A 19,307-nucleotide genomic window follows, 5' to 3' on the forward strand; every position below is an offset into this window, starting at 1 on the left:
CGGCGCAACGCCAAACAAAGCTGGGTCCTCCTCCCTCCCTCGCTCCCTCCCTCCCTCCTCCCGCCCCGCCACACGCGCACCCTGGGGGCATAAGGAGGGAGGAGACAGCGCAGCTCCGGTCTCTGCAGCGGCGCTGGCGACTCCGTCCCGCCGCCGGCACTATGTGCTGGGCGCTGCCGCGGGAGCCGCCGGTGCGCTAAGCGGAGGAGAAGGAGGAGCAGGCGCGGCGGCCGGAGGAGGGACTCGCACCCGGGAGTCGTCGGATCTGCCCCGGGCCCGGGAGTGAAGGCGGAGCAGGTGCGGCGGCAGGAGCGGCAGTACGAGCCTCAGCGACCGAGGCTGCATTGCTGTGGGTGGCAAGGAGGGCGCCGGGGAAGGGGGAAGATCATTTATAAACGACTGAAGCTGGAGGGCACGGCAGCCCGCCCCCACCCCTTCCCCGGCGGACACGGCGGTTTGTTCTCCGATTGCGCAGAAGCCTGAATACACACACACGCACACGCTCGGTTTTTTCTATTCGTGTGAAATTCCAGAAAGGATCTGGCACCGATTTGGATTTGCATTTCTTGCTCCTGTTATTTCACATTGCCTGGCATCTGCCTGCACCATCTTATTCCGGTCTGCTCACCTTACCCTCTTCACAACCCTGCTCGGGACTGGAAAGCGCTCTGCTTTTGACATATCTTAGAGAGTACCCATTATTGTTCTCCACATGCTTTAATTTGGAGTTGCACAGAATTTACCTTGATGCATCCGGGTCGCATAGAAGTTTCTACGCGGATCCGGCTTGCGCAACGCTTAAAGCTGCTTTAAGGAGCACCTATTTGAACTGCGTACAAGAAGTACTGTCTTCTGGCCTGAGCCGAATAGCACATTGAATTCGGGTATTGTAACATTGCACCGTGGCCTCCAGCTTCGTTTGCACAGGATTGCACAACCGTCGGTCCACTGATTTCCTTAACGCGCTCCTTACCTCTTCTGATCCGGATTGCAAAGCAATCCCTGCACTGCTCTGGATTGCACGTTGCTTGCACAAATCCGGATTATCTTGCTGCTGAGAGTGTTTTATTCACAAAGATATAAATATGTTGCCGGGATCTATCCAGATCTCTGGGGAGACTTTATCAAGTGCCGAGATTCGGGATATCTGTGAGAGCCTGAGAGAGAACTCCATCAAACTGCTTTCGCTCCGGGGCTGTCAGCTTTCCGACAGAGATTTTGGCCGCATCTGCAGGGGGGTCGCAGAATCTCACTCCTTAGCTCAACTTAATCTTAACTTGGGGATTGTCTCCAATATCAATCGGGTCAAGCAACTGGCTGAAGCCCTGAAGACCAACCGCTCGGTCCAGTCTTTGTTGTGAGTAGCCCTCTGCTTAGTAGGACTTGAGGAAAGGTGCCCAGTTCTGCTGGCAGAAGTCTTGCAGTCCGATTCATATGCATGTTTACTCAAAAGTAAGCCCCATTATGTTAAATAGATCTTACTCACAGGTAAGTGTGCATAGGATTGCAGCTGTTGCTGGTGGGTTTCCAAAATTGTTTAGTGTATCTGTGTAGTCCAAACCCCACCAAATTCCAGTATATCTCAGGGCAGCAAACCCAGGACAAAGCTATGTATGTTGTGTCAGAAAGAAGAGTAGGACACTGAAACGCAGGTGGGGGTGGGGTGGGGAGGAAACCATAGTGATAAAGGAATCTGCTACCATGACAGAAAAGGGAGCGGGGATTCAAAGACTCCGTTAATGACTCTTCGTCTTTTAGAGTTGTTGGTATAAATCGCCCCTGTTAACTTATTTACTGCATTTCTTTGTCATAGTTTGAGCTGGGTGAAGTCAACTGCAACTCTTGAGGAACGATAGTTTTAATTCCTAACCATTTATTCTTGCACAGCCTCCACGGAAGTCCGCTGACAGACGCTGGTCTGGCTCTTCTGAACCCAGCACTCTCCATCCATCCCTCACTAGTGGCCTTGGACTTAGGGGACTGCATGCTGGGTGATGAAGGTATTAACTTGATCTGTGGACTGCTCCCTCCTGATGGGGCCAAGTCAGGTAAGCAAAACTGGATGTGTGGGGTTCTTGTATATCTCTGGAGCTCATAATGGACTTCAGATCTTTATTCATACAGTTCTACAGTTGGAACGGTTGTGGAGGTAATGTCCACTCCCTGTTCAGTACAGGATCTGCAATACAGGATGCAACCACAGCATCCCTGACAGATGGCTGTCCAGCCTCCGCTTAAATACTTCCCAAAACAGCCTGTTCTTTGTTTAACAGCTCTAACCATTGGGGAAGTTTCTGTTCCTAACCTCTAGCCAAAATTTGCTCTCCTGCAATTTCCGCGTGCTGGTTCCGGAACAACAGAGAACAAGTCTGCTCTGCCTTCATGACATCCCTTTAAACTATTATTTTTCTTCTTTAGAGAGTAAAGAGACCCCCTGACAAATTGTAGCACTGAGTTTTCAGCAAAGTGAAATTATAGTGAAATTTACTCTGTCGGCTAAGGATCTGTGGCTTGCTAAGAATAAGTGGATTCTCATTCTGGGAGAGAAGGTATTCAGAATAGAAGTAATTATACTTTGCCCTGTTATAGAACTAAACAGTGTCATTTCCCACTAAGTCAGTGTGAGGATCTGTAGGCTTTGCAGTTGTTTTGCATTTTATTTTTTGCAACCAAAACTTGATGCTGTCACATTAAAAGCCGTTTTCCTTTTTCTGAAATGCCCTATCGCTGTGAATTTTATCTGTTGGTGCTACTCAGAAATATCACCAAAGGTTACTTTTTGCTCAAGGAATTAGCTTGAGCTAAATGAAAAGTCTTTCGAGAAAAGAGTATTGGAGACTGGCGGACTGGAAAATAATACTTTGACCGAGTTTTCAGCCGTCCTCTTCCACTCTACTGCATTAAGCATGCCACTAGGCTTGCAAGAGCAAAATCCAGAGAAAGAAAAATAAGGGCACTGCAGATCTCTTGTGTATATTCTGGTAAATTTGGAACCTCAGTGTTTAACATGATCCATTAGAAAGAAACATTGCCCCTCTGCCTTTTAGCATGAGATCATCCTTTCACCTTAAAGAGCTCTTCTTTCTTGCTTCTTCTTGTCCTTCTTGTGATAGCACTTTGTCCTCTTTTGGGGCCTGCTGTTTCTGTGGTTGGGCTGAGAGGGAAAGGGATCAGATACTGTAGGCCAGGGATCAAGAACTTGTTGTCCTCCATATGTTCTTGGATTAAAGTTCCCCTCATCTGTAACCATTGGCAATGCTGGCTAGGATTGATGGGGGTTGAAAAAGTCCACAACATCTGGAGGGATTTATTTTTGTTAACCTGCCCTGGAATCTGCTGGTGAAGGGCGGGTAATATATTTTATAATAAAAATAATAAGGTTTCCCATCTCTAGTGTAGACAAATGAGGGCATCGTTCAGACAGTATCATACCAGAAAATTAACTCTATAAGTATGATGCAAATTATTCTGCTTGTAGCCCGTTAGCATGTGAAAATTAGCACAACATGTTCTCCCAATGCTTATCTTGGGAACAGTTTCCACAACATTTATGTCTACAGTTATCAGACTCAGCTGAAGTGTGTGTTCACATGGGCAAATGTAGCATGTTATCAAATGCTGCCAAAGTTGCAGGGCATTCAGGAACATATAATTGTTATTTATTATTATTTGTGTCCCACCCTTTCTCCCAAAGGTGCTGAGTGTGGAAAACATCAAAATGTCAAATTCTAATCAAGCATTCACAAGATGACTTGGTACAGATTAGTTTTCCTTTCCCTTATTTTATTTTTATCAACCTTGGGGATGTGGGTGCTGTTGGAGTTTCCTTTGCCAGCCACCAAAATGACTTGAGCCACTTCTGCTCCAAGAAGCCTTTAAAAGGGTGGAGGACAACAATTTAACTACACGTTTAATATCTCTGAATACAACTTTTGTTAACCTACAACTGTCCCACAGTTAGTTCTTAAGAAATCTGTCCTTTTAACCATCCTGATAGTTTGCCCAAAAGAGTGGTTAAAATGTGTTCAGGGGTTATTAGTAGCAGTAGTAGTAGTAGCAGTAGTAGTAGTACAGTGGTACCTCTGGTTGGGAATGGGATCCACAACCTGAAAAGAGCGCAACCTGAAGCGCCGTATCTACGCAGGTACGCGGCGCGATTTAGCACTTCTGCGCATGCGGGTGAAACCCGAAAGTAACCCTTTCCGGTACTTCCGGGTTGCCACAGGACACAACCTGAAAAGACGTAACCTGAAGCGTCCGTAACATGAAGTATGACTGTAGTAGTAGTATTTTAAAGCAAATGTAAAATGCGGAGTGGAGATTTTAATCCACACCCATGATTCTGCAGGGAGAAGAAAAGGGCAGTATGTATGCAGTTGATTATAATCCTGAATACAAGAGTGAGATCTTGTGACTGTGTAAACTCACTTGGCTTCCCTTAGGTTTGAAGGAGTTGACTCTCAGTGCTAACCCTGGCATCACAGGCAAAGGATGGGGGCGCCTGGCTATTGCAGTGGCTCATAGTTCCCAGGTGCGAGTGTTGAACTTGGACTACAACCCACTGGGTGAGAGGAGCATGGATATCGTGCGTGGCTTATGTGTCTCTCTTTCTCTCTCTCTCTCTCTTTTAAACAAGTGGGGATGTTGCTTGGTTAACGATTGTTAAAGAGCCCACATCTAGGGCAAGTCCAATCACAATCCAACTCAGCCCTTCCTCTTCATTATTTTATGTCTTTTTTAAATTTCTCAAGGCGGCAAACAGAGAAAATAACAAAACACTGTGAAACAAGTTTCCATTCCAATATTGCACACACTCTCTGAAAATAAACACAAAGCTAATTTAACGTTCCACAACCACCATCATACTAAGCTACCAGAAAATGAATTAATCAGTCAAAAGCTATGCCTGCAACTGCAGTATTATGACGGGGCCCAGCACATCTTACTTGGCAAAGCATTCCACATAGTTGGGTGCCAAAGCACAGAAGGTCCTGACCCTGGTTGAAAGCAGCCTTGCCTCTTGAGTTTGAGGCAGCTCCTAGGTCCAAAGCTGTTTAAGGGCTTTTTAAAACCAACCCTAGCACCTTGAATCGAGCTTGAAACTAATCAGTAGTGATTAGTTTCTGATAACAGAAAACCAATATGATGGAATCAAATCACCAAACACCCGTCGGGTGGATTTAGGGCTGTGTGAGAAGTGCATACACTGGGTGCTGAGCTGAGGGGGGGGGCGCCCTCTCAAAGGTATTGGGCTTTGGGAAGGAGGCATGAGGGCTCTGATAGAGTCCTAGAGTCTTGTCCCCCCTCTTCCTAAAGCCTAGTTAGCACTTTCCCAGCTTTGGGAAGGAGGTGGGAGGGTTCTAGACCTTGCCAGAGCCCTCACACCTCCTTCTCAAAGCTGGGCTACTCCTTACTCGCCTTTGGGAAGGCAACATGAGGGTGGCCATAATAGTAGTACCCAAGTCCACCACTCCACCTGTCAGCACCCTGGCTGCAGTATTTTGCACTGTTTTCAGGTTCTGGACAGTTTTGAAGGCCTTGCCTCACATGGAGTGCCTTACAATGGTCCAATTTGGAAGTTGCTGAATGACTGGCAGCTAGCACCCACAGAGGGCCGAAGTTGCTTTTTACTGAGTCAGACCATGGTCCATCTCGATCTGCACCAAGAATGAGAAATCTGCCACCCTCCAGAAGTTGGACTTCCACTCCCATCAGCCCACCCAACATGGCTGATGGTAAGGGATTATGGGAGTTGTAGTCCAGAGGCACCTGAAGGGTCAGAGAGGTGCTCCATCTACCTGGTCTGTACTTAGGTAGCAGCTCTCTAAGATTTCAGACAGAAATGTTTGCCAGCCTGTGTGATCTGCCCTTGAGTTACAACCCCTTTCTTTTCCTGATAGAGTTTGCATATGTGTGTAAACTAGTGTCCCCTTTGTCTGGAATAGAGGTACCACCTTTGCACTTTTTTTTAAATAAAAAAAAGGCCTAAGCAAAGAACCTGGCTATTCAAAATACGAAATGAAACTGACAATTGCCAGCCTGGGCCTGGGAGAATATAAGATGGCGGCCTACCATGTTCTGCAAGGGATGAGACTTGCTTCCAAGCTGAGGAGGCCTGAAGAGCAGCCTGCCATACAGGCCTTAGGTTATGTGCACTTCCTCTTCCTGTGTACAGTGTGGCAGTACCCATCCTCCGAATGTTATCTTTGCAGCCCCATGTAGGCTGCTGCCACTGGGCTTGGGAGTCAGACCATGCTTCTTCCCCCGCCCTTGCCTCCTCATCTTCTTCCAAATACAGCAAAGAGGAGAGGAGCCCCAGCAGTGGTTACCATGGAAACCGCCTCTCTCTGCAGCTGCGCTGCCTGAGCAGAATTGGCAGCTGGTGAGAGAAGAGACTAGACCAGGCAGCTCTCTCCTCTCCCCATCCCTCCTGCCTCAGGGAAGCAAATGTGAGACGCTCCTCAGCACACCCCACCTAATCCTGCCCTTTCAAAACTGGGCGAGGCCTTTCTTCTTTCTGCCTTTCCGCTGTCAGGGTTTACCCTGCAAAATGAGAGCCTGGCAGAAGGCTTCTTCTCTGGCCCAGAAGCAACTCCTTCTAATTAAGACTAAGCTCGCCTAGAGGTTATGTGCTGCTGCCCCAGGTGCAGAGGTACCATTCCCCCCCCCTTAGCCAATTTAAGAAGAGAAAGAAAAGCAGCAGAAGCAGCAAAACAGATGCATAATGTGATCACTCTCCCCCAGTGTCTTGTGCCTTTAACAGGCAGACATTAAACAGGTGCAGCACCTTTGAGTGAGATTAGAAAACTGCACCTGTTGAATGCATCTGTGGCGTTATTAAATAAGTGCCATTTTGGGGGTGGGGAGGTGCTGGTAGAGTTGAGGTTGTTGTACTGCCCAATAAATTCTGCCACTCCTGGAATGGCTGCATTCAACATGGCCTCTGTGAGGTCTTCTAACATCTCCTGACTTTTTACCGTCTAGGTGACCAAATAGCAGGAATGCTGGCAGTTTCTGTTGCGTCCAGCCGCACCCTCGAGGTTTTGGACTTGGAAGGAACGGGACTCACCAACCAATCAGCCTTGGTAAGGAGAACATGGCCCTTTGCCGCCTTCCATTCGCCTTCTAAGTCATGGAAGTGGGCAGACTAGTTTCATCTGCTTTTATCTACCCCAAATGCACTCTTTCCCCAAATGCCCTGTCTCAGGGGCAGTTTGTCAGGAAGACTGGAGCCCCTTTGCATTCTCTGTCCTTGGTTCTCTTGCCTCTAAGCTGAGTTGCTTACCAACCAGCCTCTCGACTCTTGTTCTGTTCAGATCCTGCTGGATATGGTGGAAAACTACCCAACAGCTTTGCGGACGCTGATCCTGGCAGAGAACAACATCAGCCCTGAACTTCAGCAGCAGATCTCCGACCTTCTTTCTGAGGGTGAGGAAGACGACGAGACGGAGACTCGTGAAGTCATGGCAAGAGAGAAGAACAACTGGATCTGCCAGAGCAGTAAGTCTGCTGGGGCCTCCACTGAGGAGGAGGAGGAAGATGGGGGGGGGGGTGAAGCTGGAAGGGGGAGGCTGACCATGGGAAACCATGACATTCAGGCCCTCAAAAAATTGAAGTTCACAAAATTTCAGTATTGGTATTCCATAGCATCATAGAATCATAGGGTTGGAAGGGACCGTGAGGGTCATCTAGTCTAACCCCCCTCAGTGCAGGATTCTTTTACCCAATGTGAGTCTCGAATCCACAACCCTGAGATTAAGAGTCTCATGCTCTACCAGCTGAGCTAAAATGCACACATAGAAGCATATAGTTTTGTCCCAGTATTTATATTAGAATAGAGCTTAGTTAGGGTTGAAAACACTTTCCTACACTATGAAATCTAGTCCTTAGCACAAATGCACTGGCAGCACTAAACTGAAATGCAATCCAGCTGCTAATGATTTTCTGAAATCAACCCTACAAATTGGCTTATGAAGGGGTGATAATCTCCTGTTTGAACAAAAACCAAAGTCTGGTATCCCATTTGGGTTCTTTTGTGTAATTATAGGGCAAAGCCCTATGGAAACCTCGGTCCAGTATACCTGAAGGAGCGTCTCCACCTCCATCGTTCTGCCCGGACACCAAGGTCCAATGCCGAGGGCCTTCTGGTGGTTCCCTCGCTGCGAGAAGCCAAATTACAGGGAACCAGGCAGAGGGCCTTCTCGGTAGTGGTACCCACCCTGTGGAACACCCTCCTACCAGATGTCAGAGAGAAAAATAACTACCAAACTTTTAGAAGACATCTGAAGGCAGCCCTTTTTAGGGAAGCTTTTAATGTTTAATAGGTTATTGTATTTTAGTGTTTTGTTGGAAGCCGCCCAGAGTGGCTGGGGAAACCCAGCCAGATGGGCTGGGTATAAATAAATTATTATTATTATTATTATTATTAAGCACATCTCATGTGCCTATCAAGCGGAGAGCTACCGTTGTCTCCGTATTACAGGAGTTAAAGGAAAATACTAGAGCAAGTTAACTGTGGATGTCTAAGCACAGTTTAATCCAGCTTCACATTAGCAGGCCTCCTTTTTAACTGTGTATTTTGGAAAAGGAAACTTTGTTGTGTGCAGACTTCAAATCAAGAGGCAGCACATACTAATGGGTGTTCTGATACTGCACTTGGAGCCCAATAATTACAACAGAGGAGCTGCCTGCTTGTGTAGCCCTTACCTTCCCCAACCTGGTGCTTATTTGAACTTTCATCATCCTTGACCATTGACCATACTGGCAGATGCTGGCAACAGGGAGGGCACCAGGTTAAGGAAGACTAGTGGAACCACACAGCCTGTCTGTGGAAACAGCACATAGGAATCCAGGGAGTTGGGGAGGAAGGGAGGGGATGGGACTCTATGTGGTCATGGTCTGCAGCTACAATTGTAATCCCACTTATCTGGGAGTAAGCCCCATTGAATTCAATAAGAGACACTTCTGCGTAGACATGGTTAGTATTGTGCTATGCACTTTAGGCATAAAATGAATCTATTTAATAGCCAATTGCTTCACTTCAGGGGTACTCAAGCTGGTGCTTTCTTGAACTGTACTTAACACTTCATGTTCCCCTTTATAATAGAGTCTTCCTAACCCTGTGTTTAGGATCCAGCTACAAATCACAGTTGTCCCCCTCCAAATCCTGTTCATTGGCTAAAACCATCTTTTCTCCATTTCACAGATTCTAGTTCCCAGATGGTCTTGGTAACTTCAGGCCTTGGAGAAAGTCTTCTAGCAGAAACAGAGATGTGAAAAGGAAACTCCCTTTGCCTCTGATGAGAACATCATTTCCATGTATGTGGAAAGACTGTGTTTATTTAAAAAAAAAGTGCATTCACACATATATCATGTGTGAATGTGTACTGTGCTTGTGTGTTTGCAAGTGAGTGTATGCACTAGGCAAACAGATGGGTGTGAAAGCCTAATGTCTATGTGTAATTGCTGCGCCTGCCCTGAGTGCAGATCCACACACTGTGTCTTACTGAAGTCACTTTTAGCTCCACACTGGGATGTGACCCAAGTTAATCTCGATGTCTGTGTCACACAACTTGTCAGTTGCTTGTGATTGTCCAGTTGCTGTATTTTTAGGTCGCACCATCCATTCTTGACTAATCTTTGCGGGAGGCTGTATTTATTCAGATGTGTATATTTATGTATAACAGATACTTTTTATTGCTTGTACCTATGTCTTAAGTAGAATTTTATATAAAGTTCACAGAAATGGCCCAGTTGTGGCCATGAGGCTCCTTCCTTTCTAAATACACATCAGCAAGGCAGCTTCACTAAGGGAAATAATGCAACCGTATGTTGTTGTTTAGTCGTGTCCGACTCTTCGTGACCCCACAGACCAGAGCACGCCAGGCACTCCTCTCTTCCATGCATTACTATAAGGTTGCATTGTGACAAAGACAATGCAACCTTATAGTAATGCATTTTTTGTTGCGCTGCCTCTAATGGGCTGAGAATGCAGCTTAAACCCCCCCCCCAAAGTCTAAAACCCCCACAAAGAGAAAGATGATTTCTGTTGGCAGAAGGCTCCTGTGAACCAGGCCTTATATGGCCTAAATCAGGGGTAGGCAACCTAAGGTCCATGGGCCGGATGCGGCCCAATTGCCTTCTCAATCTGGCCCGCTGACAGTCCGGGAATCAGCGTGTTTTTACATGAGTAGAATGTGTCCTTTTATTTAAAATGCATCTCTGGATTATTTGTGGGGCCTGCCTGGTGTTTTTACATGAGTAGAATGTGTGCTTTTATTTAAAATGCTTCTCTGGGTTATTTGTGGGGCAAAGAATTCGTTCATTCCCCCCCCCCCCAAAAAAAAAAAAGTCTGAGGGACAGTGGACCAGCCCACAGCTGAAAAAGGTTGGCTGATCCCTGGCCTAAATAATTATTTTCCCCAAATAAGTTGTAGCGAATGCCCTTGAGTTCCTTAAGGACTGTACTGAGACACTCAAGGCAGTCACAGGTGCTACCAGAAACAACCAGGAGAAAAAAATCCCATAGGGACAGAGTGCACACTTTGGGTGCTCTTGAAGTACCCCTGATTTCAGAAGGCTGCATTACCTTGAAGGTAATAATTTGGGCCATATGCCAGCAGTGGAGGTGGCCACATCGCTATCAATCTCTGCACACAAGCACCTCTCATTCAACCCTCTTTCACATAGACCCTACAGCAATTTTTTTTGTGGGAGGAACTCATTGTCAGCCCCAATGGGAGGGGTTTTTATTGCTAAATTGCAGGGGTGTGGCAATTGTTGACTACTACAGCTCCCACCATCTCCAACCACTGGCCATACTGGCTGGGGCTAATGGTAGCTGCAGTCTAATAACATCTGGAGGGCCACAAGTTCTCCATCCGTGACGTAAGGCCTCAGCCATGTAAGGCAGTTTGTGGAAATGTGTTTTGTTACAATGGTACCCATTCCTCCTCCTAAGAGTTCACAGTGGCTCTGTTGTTTCCATGCAGGATTCTAGGGACAGCAGGACTCTGTTTTGCTTTGGACTATTTTCCTAGCCCCACACAAACAAAACCAATAAATCATTTTCTCTGTGTCAATCACAAAAGCCAAGAGAACCACCAGGAGGCAGCAGTGCCATGCAGCTTCTAATTAGGATATTGTGGCTGCCACAGACCGCATGATTTATGGGACAGCTACATAAACGGGGGAGAGGGAATAGAGATATTATGTCGTGAAAGTGGACAATCTACTTCCATTTTACAGCGGCAGGTGCCTCGTTATATAGCAAGAGGTTGCTTTCTATCCTACAGAGGTCCAAATACAAACCCTACATTAGTTGCACAGTTGCTAAAAGATCCAGAAGTAAATTGGCAATGTAAACACAGTCATGACAATCAATGGCTTATATTCAACATAGCTCCATCAGTGCCATGTTTTTCCTTGGGAAGGCAAGCTTACCCTCTCTTGCCCTTGTGTATCCCCAAAACCTGCACAAAAAGACTTGAGGATGGGGCAGAGTATTGCAAGCGCAGGAAGATACAGCTAGCGGGAGTCCATGTGCTGGCTTCTGCTAGCACAATCAGTTTCACGTGACCCACTGAGAAGACCAATCAAGTCTGGGTGTACCTTTACAAGGAGGGCCACAGATCATGGACGCAGCACACATTGTGCCTGCCGAAGGGTCTGAGATTCAATCCCATGCATCTCAAATTAAAGCAAGGATCAGGAACCTAGGGCCTTCTCCGCATGTTGCTGAAATTCCAGTTCTCATTAGCCCCAGGAAACATGGCCAATAGTAAGGGATGATGGGAATTTTCATCCTACAGTGTCCGGTCCACAGGCTCACCAACCCTGAGTTAAAAGAATGAAAGGGAAGACCCTTTGCTTGCAGCCATGCAGATCCGCAGGTCAAAAAATATTTCAGTTTCTGTGGTTTCCTGTGCTCCCCCTTTCAGCTCCTAGCAGCACAACAGTCAGCTTCAGACGTACTTTTAAAATAGTTTATTTCTGGCTTTAAAATATACATCATCAGTTTGAAAATCTCAGAAAAAACACATTAGTCGCAGATTAACAGTCTTGAGTTGGGACATTGTAAAATACGGGGCAGCCAAAGAAGGCAACTCAAGCTCCCCGAGAAAGAATTCATAATACTGCCAGAGAGGAGAAGGATACAAAGGGCTGAGATGCAGGACTGCACAAAAGGAGCTCTGGGAGGAAGGCTGCAGCAGCAGGACTAACACAGACCTGATCCTCAATTCTCCTGCAGGTTTTTGCTGCCACCCAGACCCATGTGAAATAAATGGCATGGTTAGGTTGCACTCAAGAATGATCTCCTTTCTCTCCCCTGCTCCCAACCTTTAATACAATAGAATTATAGGAGATGGAGATTGGTCTCAATCAACATTGTAGTAACTGCTTGGAATTGTCCGTTTGGTGGCTGCAATTGTGACAGTTTCAGATTGCCTTATGTGCAGTTGTGCAGGCCAGCCACAGAAAAGAGGCCTGGGCTCCGAACTAAAAAATTGTCACGGTGGGATGTGCTAAAATCAGTTCCATTTTCGCCAAGCTCATGAGAAGGGCCCAGATTCTATGGGATAGGCTTCACCCAGCACCATGTCTGTCCAATACTGACCACAAACAAGAGGTCACCAGGAAGCCCCAACGGCTTCCCATCTCCAGCACCCTTTGCAGCAAGAAAGAGAGCACTGCAGTGCTGGAGCAGGAACATGTGGCAACTTGGATTCTACCTTTTGAAGAGCAAAGGAAATTCCAAGGAATCAAGGGTTGAAGGAGGAGAGTGGCTGAGCAAAGGAAGCAGCTGCCAGCTGTAAAAGTCAGATCATTACGTGTTAAGTGCCGCATAGGCAAAATGTAGGGTGTCCATATTTAGCACCAATTTATTAGCATAGCTAAACTGAAAATACTGAGTCACACCCCAATGCTGGGATGCAACCGCCAGCAGCTTATCAGCAAGAGAAGTGGCCAATGAAGAAGGCCACATCAAAAAGTTAGCTATGGCCAAACTGCTCCACAATTAACACACAGCAGACCCTGGTTAGGTCTAAAGGGAGGCAGCAGGGGACAGCACAAAAGGCAAGCAGATCAACACAAGATAGGCCATGGCAGCCATCCAATGGATACTGGGAGGTTTTGGGGGAAGTTCTTGGTCCTGCAGGGCTATGAGTGGGTTTTCTGAGCAGCTTGCAGCCGCTTTGCTGGTGTTTGCAAGGGAGAAGACTCCCTGTGCTGAGAAGAAAGGCTTTAGGGTACTCTCCAGCAGAAGATCACACAAACTCCATCCGGACATAAGCAGCTGGCAGTGCAACCAAGCTCAGCAGCCTAGTCTTCTCACTGTTTTCTTGAAGATTGCACTGGTTGCACCAAGGGCAGGCTAGGAAACAGCGTCTATGGAACATGATCATTCAGTGAAAAATTCCTAACACTGGCAAATTTTTCCTCCCCAAGTGCGTGCACAGATATACGCAAAACACAGAAACATACTGCAAAGGGAGAAAAAAAAATACAACACTGAATACACAGAAAAAAACAAAGCAAGTAGGGGAGGGGGAATATCAGACCTTGCCTAAGGCCTTGGGAAGGCACTAGTATCGATTTGGATCACAGCCCCGATAGGATGCTCATCCTCACTCACCATCTCTCCAAGGGGCAAACAGGATGGTCCTACAGAGGCAAGATGGCCGCATTGCTTAGGCTTTAGCAACTCCTCAGCGGGTGGTGGCCATAGGGCAACAGCAACAATGAGATGAGCCGCTTCTTGCAGAGCAGATGCTCTCTGACCAATCCCCCCACCCCATCCCTGCACATTCTTTGCTCGTTCACAAAAGGAAGAGGTAAGCACATTTCAAAAGACAAAGACCTATAAGAAAGCAAGTAAAAGAACACATAGCTTCACGTCATTCAAATGAGACACAGACCACCCAAGAAAGAGCCAACATGACAGTCACACACAGCTGAACCCATTATGGCAAATGGACCAGCCTCCATTTTGCTGGCTGGCTGGAGCAGGGAAGCGCCAAGGCCCATTGTGGCAGGCTCCCGAGTGGCGCTCCTCCCAACGAGTAACCATGCTGGGTTCAGGAAGCAAGGGAACTGCAGAGGTGGCCTCTGAGCATCGTCCCACCTATTCACGCCAGCGCACATCCACGTAGCAGAATGCAGGAAAAGAAAGCAGCGAAGCTCACGCATCTGGGGACGCCCACCTAACGGAAGCCATCGCACCTCACCCGCAGCCTTCACCTGGGGGAAGATTCACACGAGGAAAATAGGGACAGCATGTTCCTACTTCTTGGCACGTAGGAATAGAGGCTTGAGGTGCCGCAGGGGCGTAACTCAGAACCAACAATGGGATGTTAGAATCGGAGTGTGAAGGCAGAACTGAGCTGTGGAAGGAAGGGCGTGAGTGCAAACTGAGCTGTGGACACAAAGCACCTGTGCTGGTGGGAACCCGAGTGTTTTGCCCTGGTGCTGTAGCAGGAGAGCTGCCTCCGTTCTTAGTGTGCATTAAAAAAGACAATAAATATATAAAAATGGCCTGGAATTCCTGGGAAGGAGTCCCATGAGGGTCCTCCTTTCAACCTCAGGAGTAGAGTAAGAGCCCTTGGGAGCTGGGTGCAACGCTGCGCCTGGGCAGCTTCCTTCCTCCCCTCAGTTGAGCAAGTTGCCTTGCTCCTGGGCCTGCGTCAGGCTGTCTTTCCGATGGAGGTGGTGAACCCCCATCCTCTTGGGGCTGCGGTGGGGGCGGCCCGGAGGAGGCTTGCTCTTGCACTCCCTGCTCTGCTCGGAGCTGCCCTCTTGGCTGTTTTCCTGGCTTCCCTGCAGCAGCGTTTCCTGCTCTTCGGCCGGGCTCCCGGACGAGTCGAGGTCTACGTAGTCTTTGTGCTTCTCTGGGGAAGAGTTGGCGGGCTCTGCCGCCCCCTCTCCGCCACCCCCTTGCAGCAGCTTGTGGGCTTCGTCCTGGGAGAAGTCCGTGCCGTAGTCGGAGGAGAGGTGGCCGCGGCGAGCGCGGGACTCGGTGCTGTCGGTGTCGGTGCTGGAGTCCCTGCTCACCGTCCAGCTGCAGCTCTGCACCGACTCCTCGCCGTCCGAGTAGGTGGAGGCGGCACGGCCTAGCTCCTGCATGGAGCGGCTGAAACGTTTCTGGAGCTCCTGGGCCGTGTCGCGGCTGAAGGAGGTGCGGTTCACCAGCACCCGCTCCGTGGTTGGGGGAGCCTTCTCCACAAACATCCGCTGCCAGTTGGCCAGCAGGTCCTCCTCGGAGCTGGCCGAGCTGGCAAAGGTGCTGGGCACCTGCGGGGGGCTGCTGAAGGGGCTGCTCTGCGAGGAGCCGTGAGCTCGGCTCACCTTGGGGGACGGCTGGTAAGAGCAGCTGGAAGCCGAGCGCTGGCCCTCCGAGGCGGGGCTGCTGGGAAGGGTGCGCTGCCTGTCGCCGTTCTCATCCTCCCCCTGGACCAGGCTCAAGGAGATGGCTTGGCGCGTGGCATAGGTGCAGTTGGGCAGGGGGCTGTTCTTCGGGATTCGCACCTTGTCTTCCGAGAACTCGATCACCTTGCGCCCTGGGTACATGGGGTGGGGCGGGGGTGGGGTGGGGTACGGGCTCAGCTTCTCAAATGTGGGCACCTCGCCAGGGAGGCCCTCCAAGCCGCTTGGAGGTTTGCAGCCCCCATTCTGCTGCCTTGCTCCCTCTGCCCCCTCGCTCCCGGGCTGGCCGGGGCTTGGGCAAGCGTCGGACGGAGCTCCGCTCATGTCGACGTGCACAAAGACGTCCTCGGCGATGGAGCAGCTGCCGCTGCTGGATTTGGCAGAATTGAGCACCAGGGACTCCGGCTTCTCCAGGACTCTGGCGATCACTGAGGTGGGCACCACGTCCGATGGAGCCAAGGTGTGAGGGGCCTCCTGGCCGGGGCCAGAGGTCTCCTGAGTGCTATGCAGGTGCTTGTTGACCATGTCTTGCAGCTCGTAGGGAAGCTACGGAGACAGGAAAAAGGACGTTATCTCGGAACTAAGAGAACCACTGATCTAATAGGGTAGGACAGATGGATGAAGCAGTTATGTGGAAGGCGCTGCTTGCCCAGCTCTAACTTCTTGCCCTGACATACCATGTCATTAAAAGCATCTTTCAAACCACCAGCCACCTATAAATTCAAAAGATCCATTTGTGTCCCAGTAACTGAGGAAAAAATGTGGCTCTGCCCCCTGCCTTGGCTCTGGGCCTGACAAACAAGGCCCCTTCAGAAGAAACAGGGAGAAGCATACGCTCAAACTTGAACATTAAACAAGAGAGCCTTGCTGGTGCATGTTAGGCCAGCATAATGCTATTGATTAGTGGAAAAAATTAGCTGGTGGCTGCGCTGAATCGAGTGACCAGCCCCCACTACTAGAATCTGAGGCTCCCAGGAAGCATGTAGTAATTATAGGGCACTGCCTTGGCAGCCTGCCCCAGACTAAGAATCAATTGCCATCCTGGCACTTGCTAGCTCCGGAGACAGAAGCAGCCTGACACTCCCACTGCTCCTGAAACCACCTCAAGCCCTTTGCATCAAGGAACATGGATGTGGGCCCCACATCACAACAGTCTTAAGAGACCTTCTATCTTCCTGAAGGCTAGAAACCACCCAAGGGTTGCCAGTCATCCCAGCCCACCTAGTCTCTTTTATTTTCTCTCCTGACACTACACAAAACTTCCTCCATCATGATGAGTTAAGAGCACCTGGAGTTAACAGGCTTCTCCATTCATTCACTAACTCCTTTGTCACAATGGGGAAAAAATAGATGATTCAGCAGGAGACCTGCAATTCTCTAGGCTCCGTTCAGGGCCCTAACAGGCTATCAAGCTCAAGGCTGGTGTAGCAATGACAACAACCTCCCTCCTTCCCACCTACAGAAATGCAGCTGAGGAACAAGGAGAAGACAAGATGACAAGGCATTCATTGTCTTTTGTTGTCCCCCATGGGAGTCCCTGCAGAATGAGGAAAAGCAGTTCCTCCTACGCTTTCTATGTATTGGATGAGAGAGAAGCCTGGAACAAGGTTCCCCCAACCAACCACCCAGATCAAGATTTCCACTCACATCAGCAAACTTGTGATTCCGAAAGTGAGACTTGTTGCACTTCAGGAGCTGCACTGCCAGGTTACAGTCCTGCCGATATCGCTCCTGTCAAGACAACATGCAGGGATTGGCAAATCACATTCAGAGATGCCCCAAGACATTTCGGGGCCTGAGGCAAAAAATGAAAAAGACCCAAAAAAAGTTGTTCCAGGGTGATACCTGAGAGCTTTAATGGTACCTCAGAATCTGCCACTTTAAAGAAAGCCAGCTCACTTAGGCTAGCAGTAGGAATGGTTCTGATTACATCATATAAAATAATAATAATAATAATAATAATAATAATAATAATAATAATAATAATAATAGCAATAATAATCCTCCCTGCCAGCCCTGTAAAATGTGCTAGGTTCTAACTCACATTCATCTGGACAGAAGAAAATGCTGTAAGATTTGAAGCAGAGCACCCTCCCAAATCTATCCTGTATTTCTGTTAAGTTTTACAGACTTCCTGAATTTCAACAACCCCCCCCTTTTTATGCTATATTTCACCTCCATCCACAACCAGAGTATTTTAGTTTAAACAAGATTTAAGCTCATCTGAGTCAACGAAATCTAGTATTATTCCAATCCAAATGTTCTGGATTAAAATGGCTCATGAACTGGTCAGTAAGAGTAGGAACACACAGATCTTGCTTTCTTAAGTCAAGCAGCCTGAGCATTTAATTCTACTGAAGATGCCTCTTTGCTGTTCATCCCTTGAATGTCTTAAAATAAAACACAGGATTTTCAGTATTGAGATGCCCAAAAAATGTGGGATAATTTCACTACCATTGCACCAAAATGCATGAAGGAGAAGGGAGATTTATTGTTAAAGATAACATTCCTAGACAGTAGGGATGCTAAGGAAACAGTTCTTCCCATCCAGCATAAGATAACCTACATCAGAGCTTTCCAAACTGTGTGTCACGACGTGTTAGTGGCGGCTGCAGTGTGTAGGTGTGTCACACAAACTCTCCCCGCGCTCCTCCCGGGGCTGGAAAGGGGTTAGTTTAACCCCTGATTTGCTAATAAAACTGAATTACTGTGTCGCAAAATGATGCAAAACTGAATTAGCGTGTCGCAAAATGATGCATGTCTAAAAACTGCGTCACCAACATGAAAAGTTTGGAAAGCTCTGACCTACATAGTCAGCAAAAGTTCCAACACCAACTGTGATTATACAGGTCCTTTGTTCAGGGAAAATGAAACCTCTTAGTTCATTCCCTTTCCTTGCAGTGAATTCATAATCTGGGGGGAAGGAGTACTTACATTAAGCTCTTCCAGTTTATTGATGGTTGTTTTGGCATCCAGTAGTTTATTAGTGAGCTCCACAATCTCCCAATCAAGAGTCTTGCGATCCATTTCGGCTTTTTTAATCTGGAGTACAGGGATATATAGGGGGTGAGTCCCATTTTTCAGCAGCAGCTGGACTTCCTCCCTGCCCAATTCCCTTCAAAGAAAAAAACCCAACCCCACTCAACGCCAATAAATTCAGAGCTTCCTTTTTGCCCTTAAGCAAGGGAGGAAGATGGGGCTCAAACACCACATGGAATCAGTCATTCTGCATCCGTTTGCTTGGAGGACTTCAGACACATTTACTAGTTATGAAAGCAATCTGCACTTGGAGCCTTCACTGGTGCAGCTGCTCTTCATAGCTATTTGGCAAGCAGATCATGCAGAGGGTGAACACTGTCCCTTAAGTAGTCAGGGTTTGGACATGCCAACAGGGAATATTGTGACATTGGGCTTTGAAGATGCTCCCTAGTTGTGTGAAGCCTGTTGAGAGATATCCTTAGCATACCTGTAGCGCATCCGTCACTTGGGTAGTCAGTTAAAAACAACAACAACTGCTAGTGTAGGACCTCTTTATCCAAGGGATGGATGGCAACCGTAACAACTGGAAGAGTACACAGCCCAGCTCCCATTGGGTAATGTGGTCTCCTAAGCAAACCTTCTCTCCCTCAGCACAGCAATTACTAATACAAAGGATAATGGCAATACATAATGACACTTCTGACACTATAGGTAGGGATCCAGCAATCTGCTTGCACCTCATTGATAGTAAAATATGACTGTAAAACAAACTATGCACCTCCTGCAAATTCCAATAAAATCTCAGTTTTCATTTTACCAAAGAACATGCTTCTAGCCTACACAGCTGGAGAAGGCATGTGGCCAGAGTTACACACTTTAAAAAAAACAAAGAATCGTGGCAGGTT

The 19,307-nt window shown here is 47.9% G+C and overlaps 2 protein-coding genes across 8 annotated transcripts in view; one reads left to right on the forward strand and one right to left on the reverse strand.

The window, feature by feature from the left end:
* Positions 1-98: 98 nt before the first annotated feature.
* Positions 99-9,748, forward strand: LRRC73 (leucine rich repeat containing 73). Of its 3 annotated transcripts, none has more exons than XM_079971442.1 (6): positions 117-1,357; positions 1,888-2,048; positions 4,443-4,565; positions 6,985-7,085; positions 7,317-7,500; positions 9,206-9,748. In XM_079971442.1, the coding sequence occupies exons 1-6, from the start codon at positions 1,086-1,088 to the stop codon at positions 9,274-9,276; spliced, it is 912 nt and encodes a 303-aa protein (XP_079827568.1). In that variant the 5' UTR covers positions 117-1,085; the 3' UTR covers positions 9,277-9,748. The 3 variants fall into 3 exon arrangements, with proteins under 3 accessions (XP_079827569.1, XP_079827568.1, XP_079827570.1); XM_079971444.1 differs by having other exon boundaries at positions 131-297; XM_079971443.1 differs by lacking the exon at positions 4,443-4,565 and having other exon boundaries at positions 99-1,357.
* A 2,222-nt stretch (positions 9,749-11,970) lies between these two features.
* TJAP1 (tight junction associated protein 1) overlaps positions 11,971-19,307 on the reverse strand; it is a 43,013-nt gene continuing 35,676 nt past the window's right edge. For all 5 annotated transcript variants that reach the window (XM_079969258.1, XM_079969257.1, XM_079969261.1 and 2 more), the window contains 3 exons: positions 18,358-18,465; positions 17,071-17,154; positions 11,971-15,969 (listed from right to left, as the gene is read on the reverse strand). In XM_079969258.1, the coding sequence (XP_079825384.1) occupies positions 14,650-15,969; positions 17,071-17,154; positions 18,358-18,465 (1,512 nt within the window). In that variant the 3' untranslated portion in view covers positions 11,971-14,649. The remainder of the gene's footprint in view (positions 15,970-17,070; positions 17,155-18,357; positions 18,466-19,307) is intronic.

The sequence above is a fragment of the Podarcis cretensis genome (genome assembly GCF_951804945.1).
Source record: "Podarcis cretensis genome assembly, chromosome: 3".
Classification (NCBI taxonomy): Eukaryota; Metazoa; Chordata; class Lepidosauria; order Squamata; family Lacertidae; genus Podarcis; species Podarcis cretensis.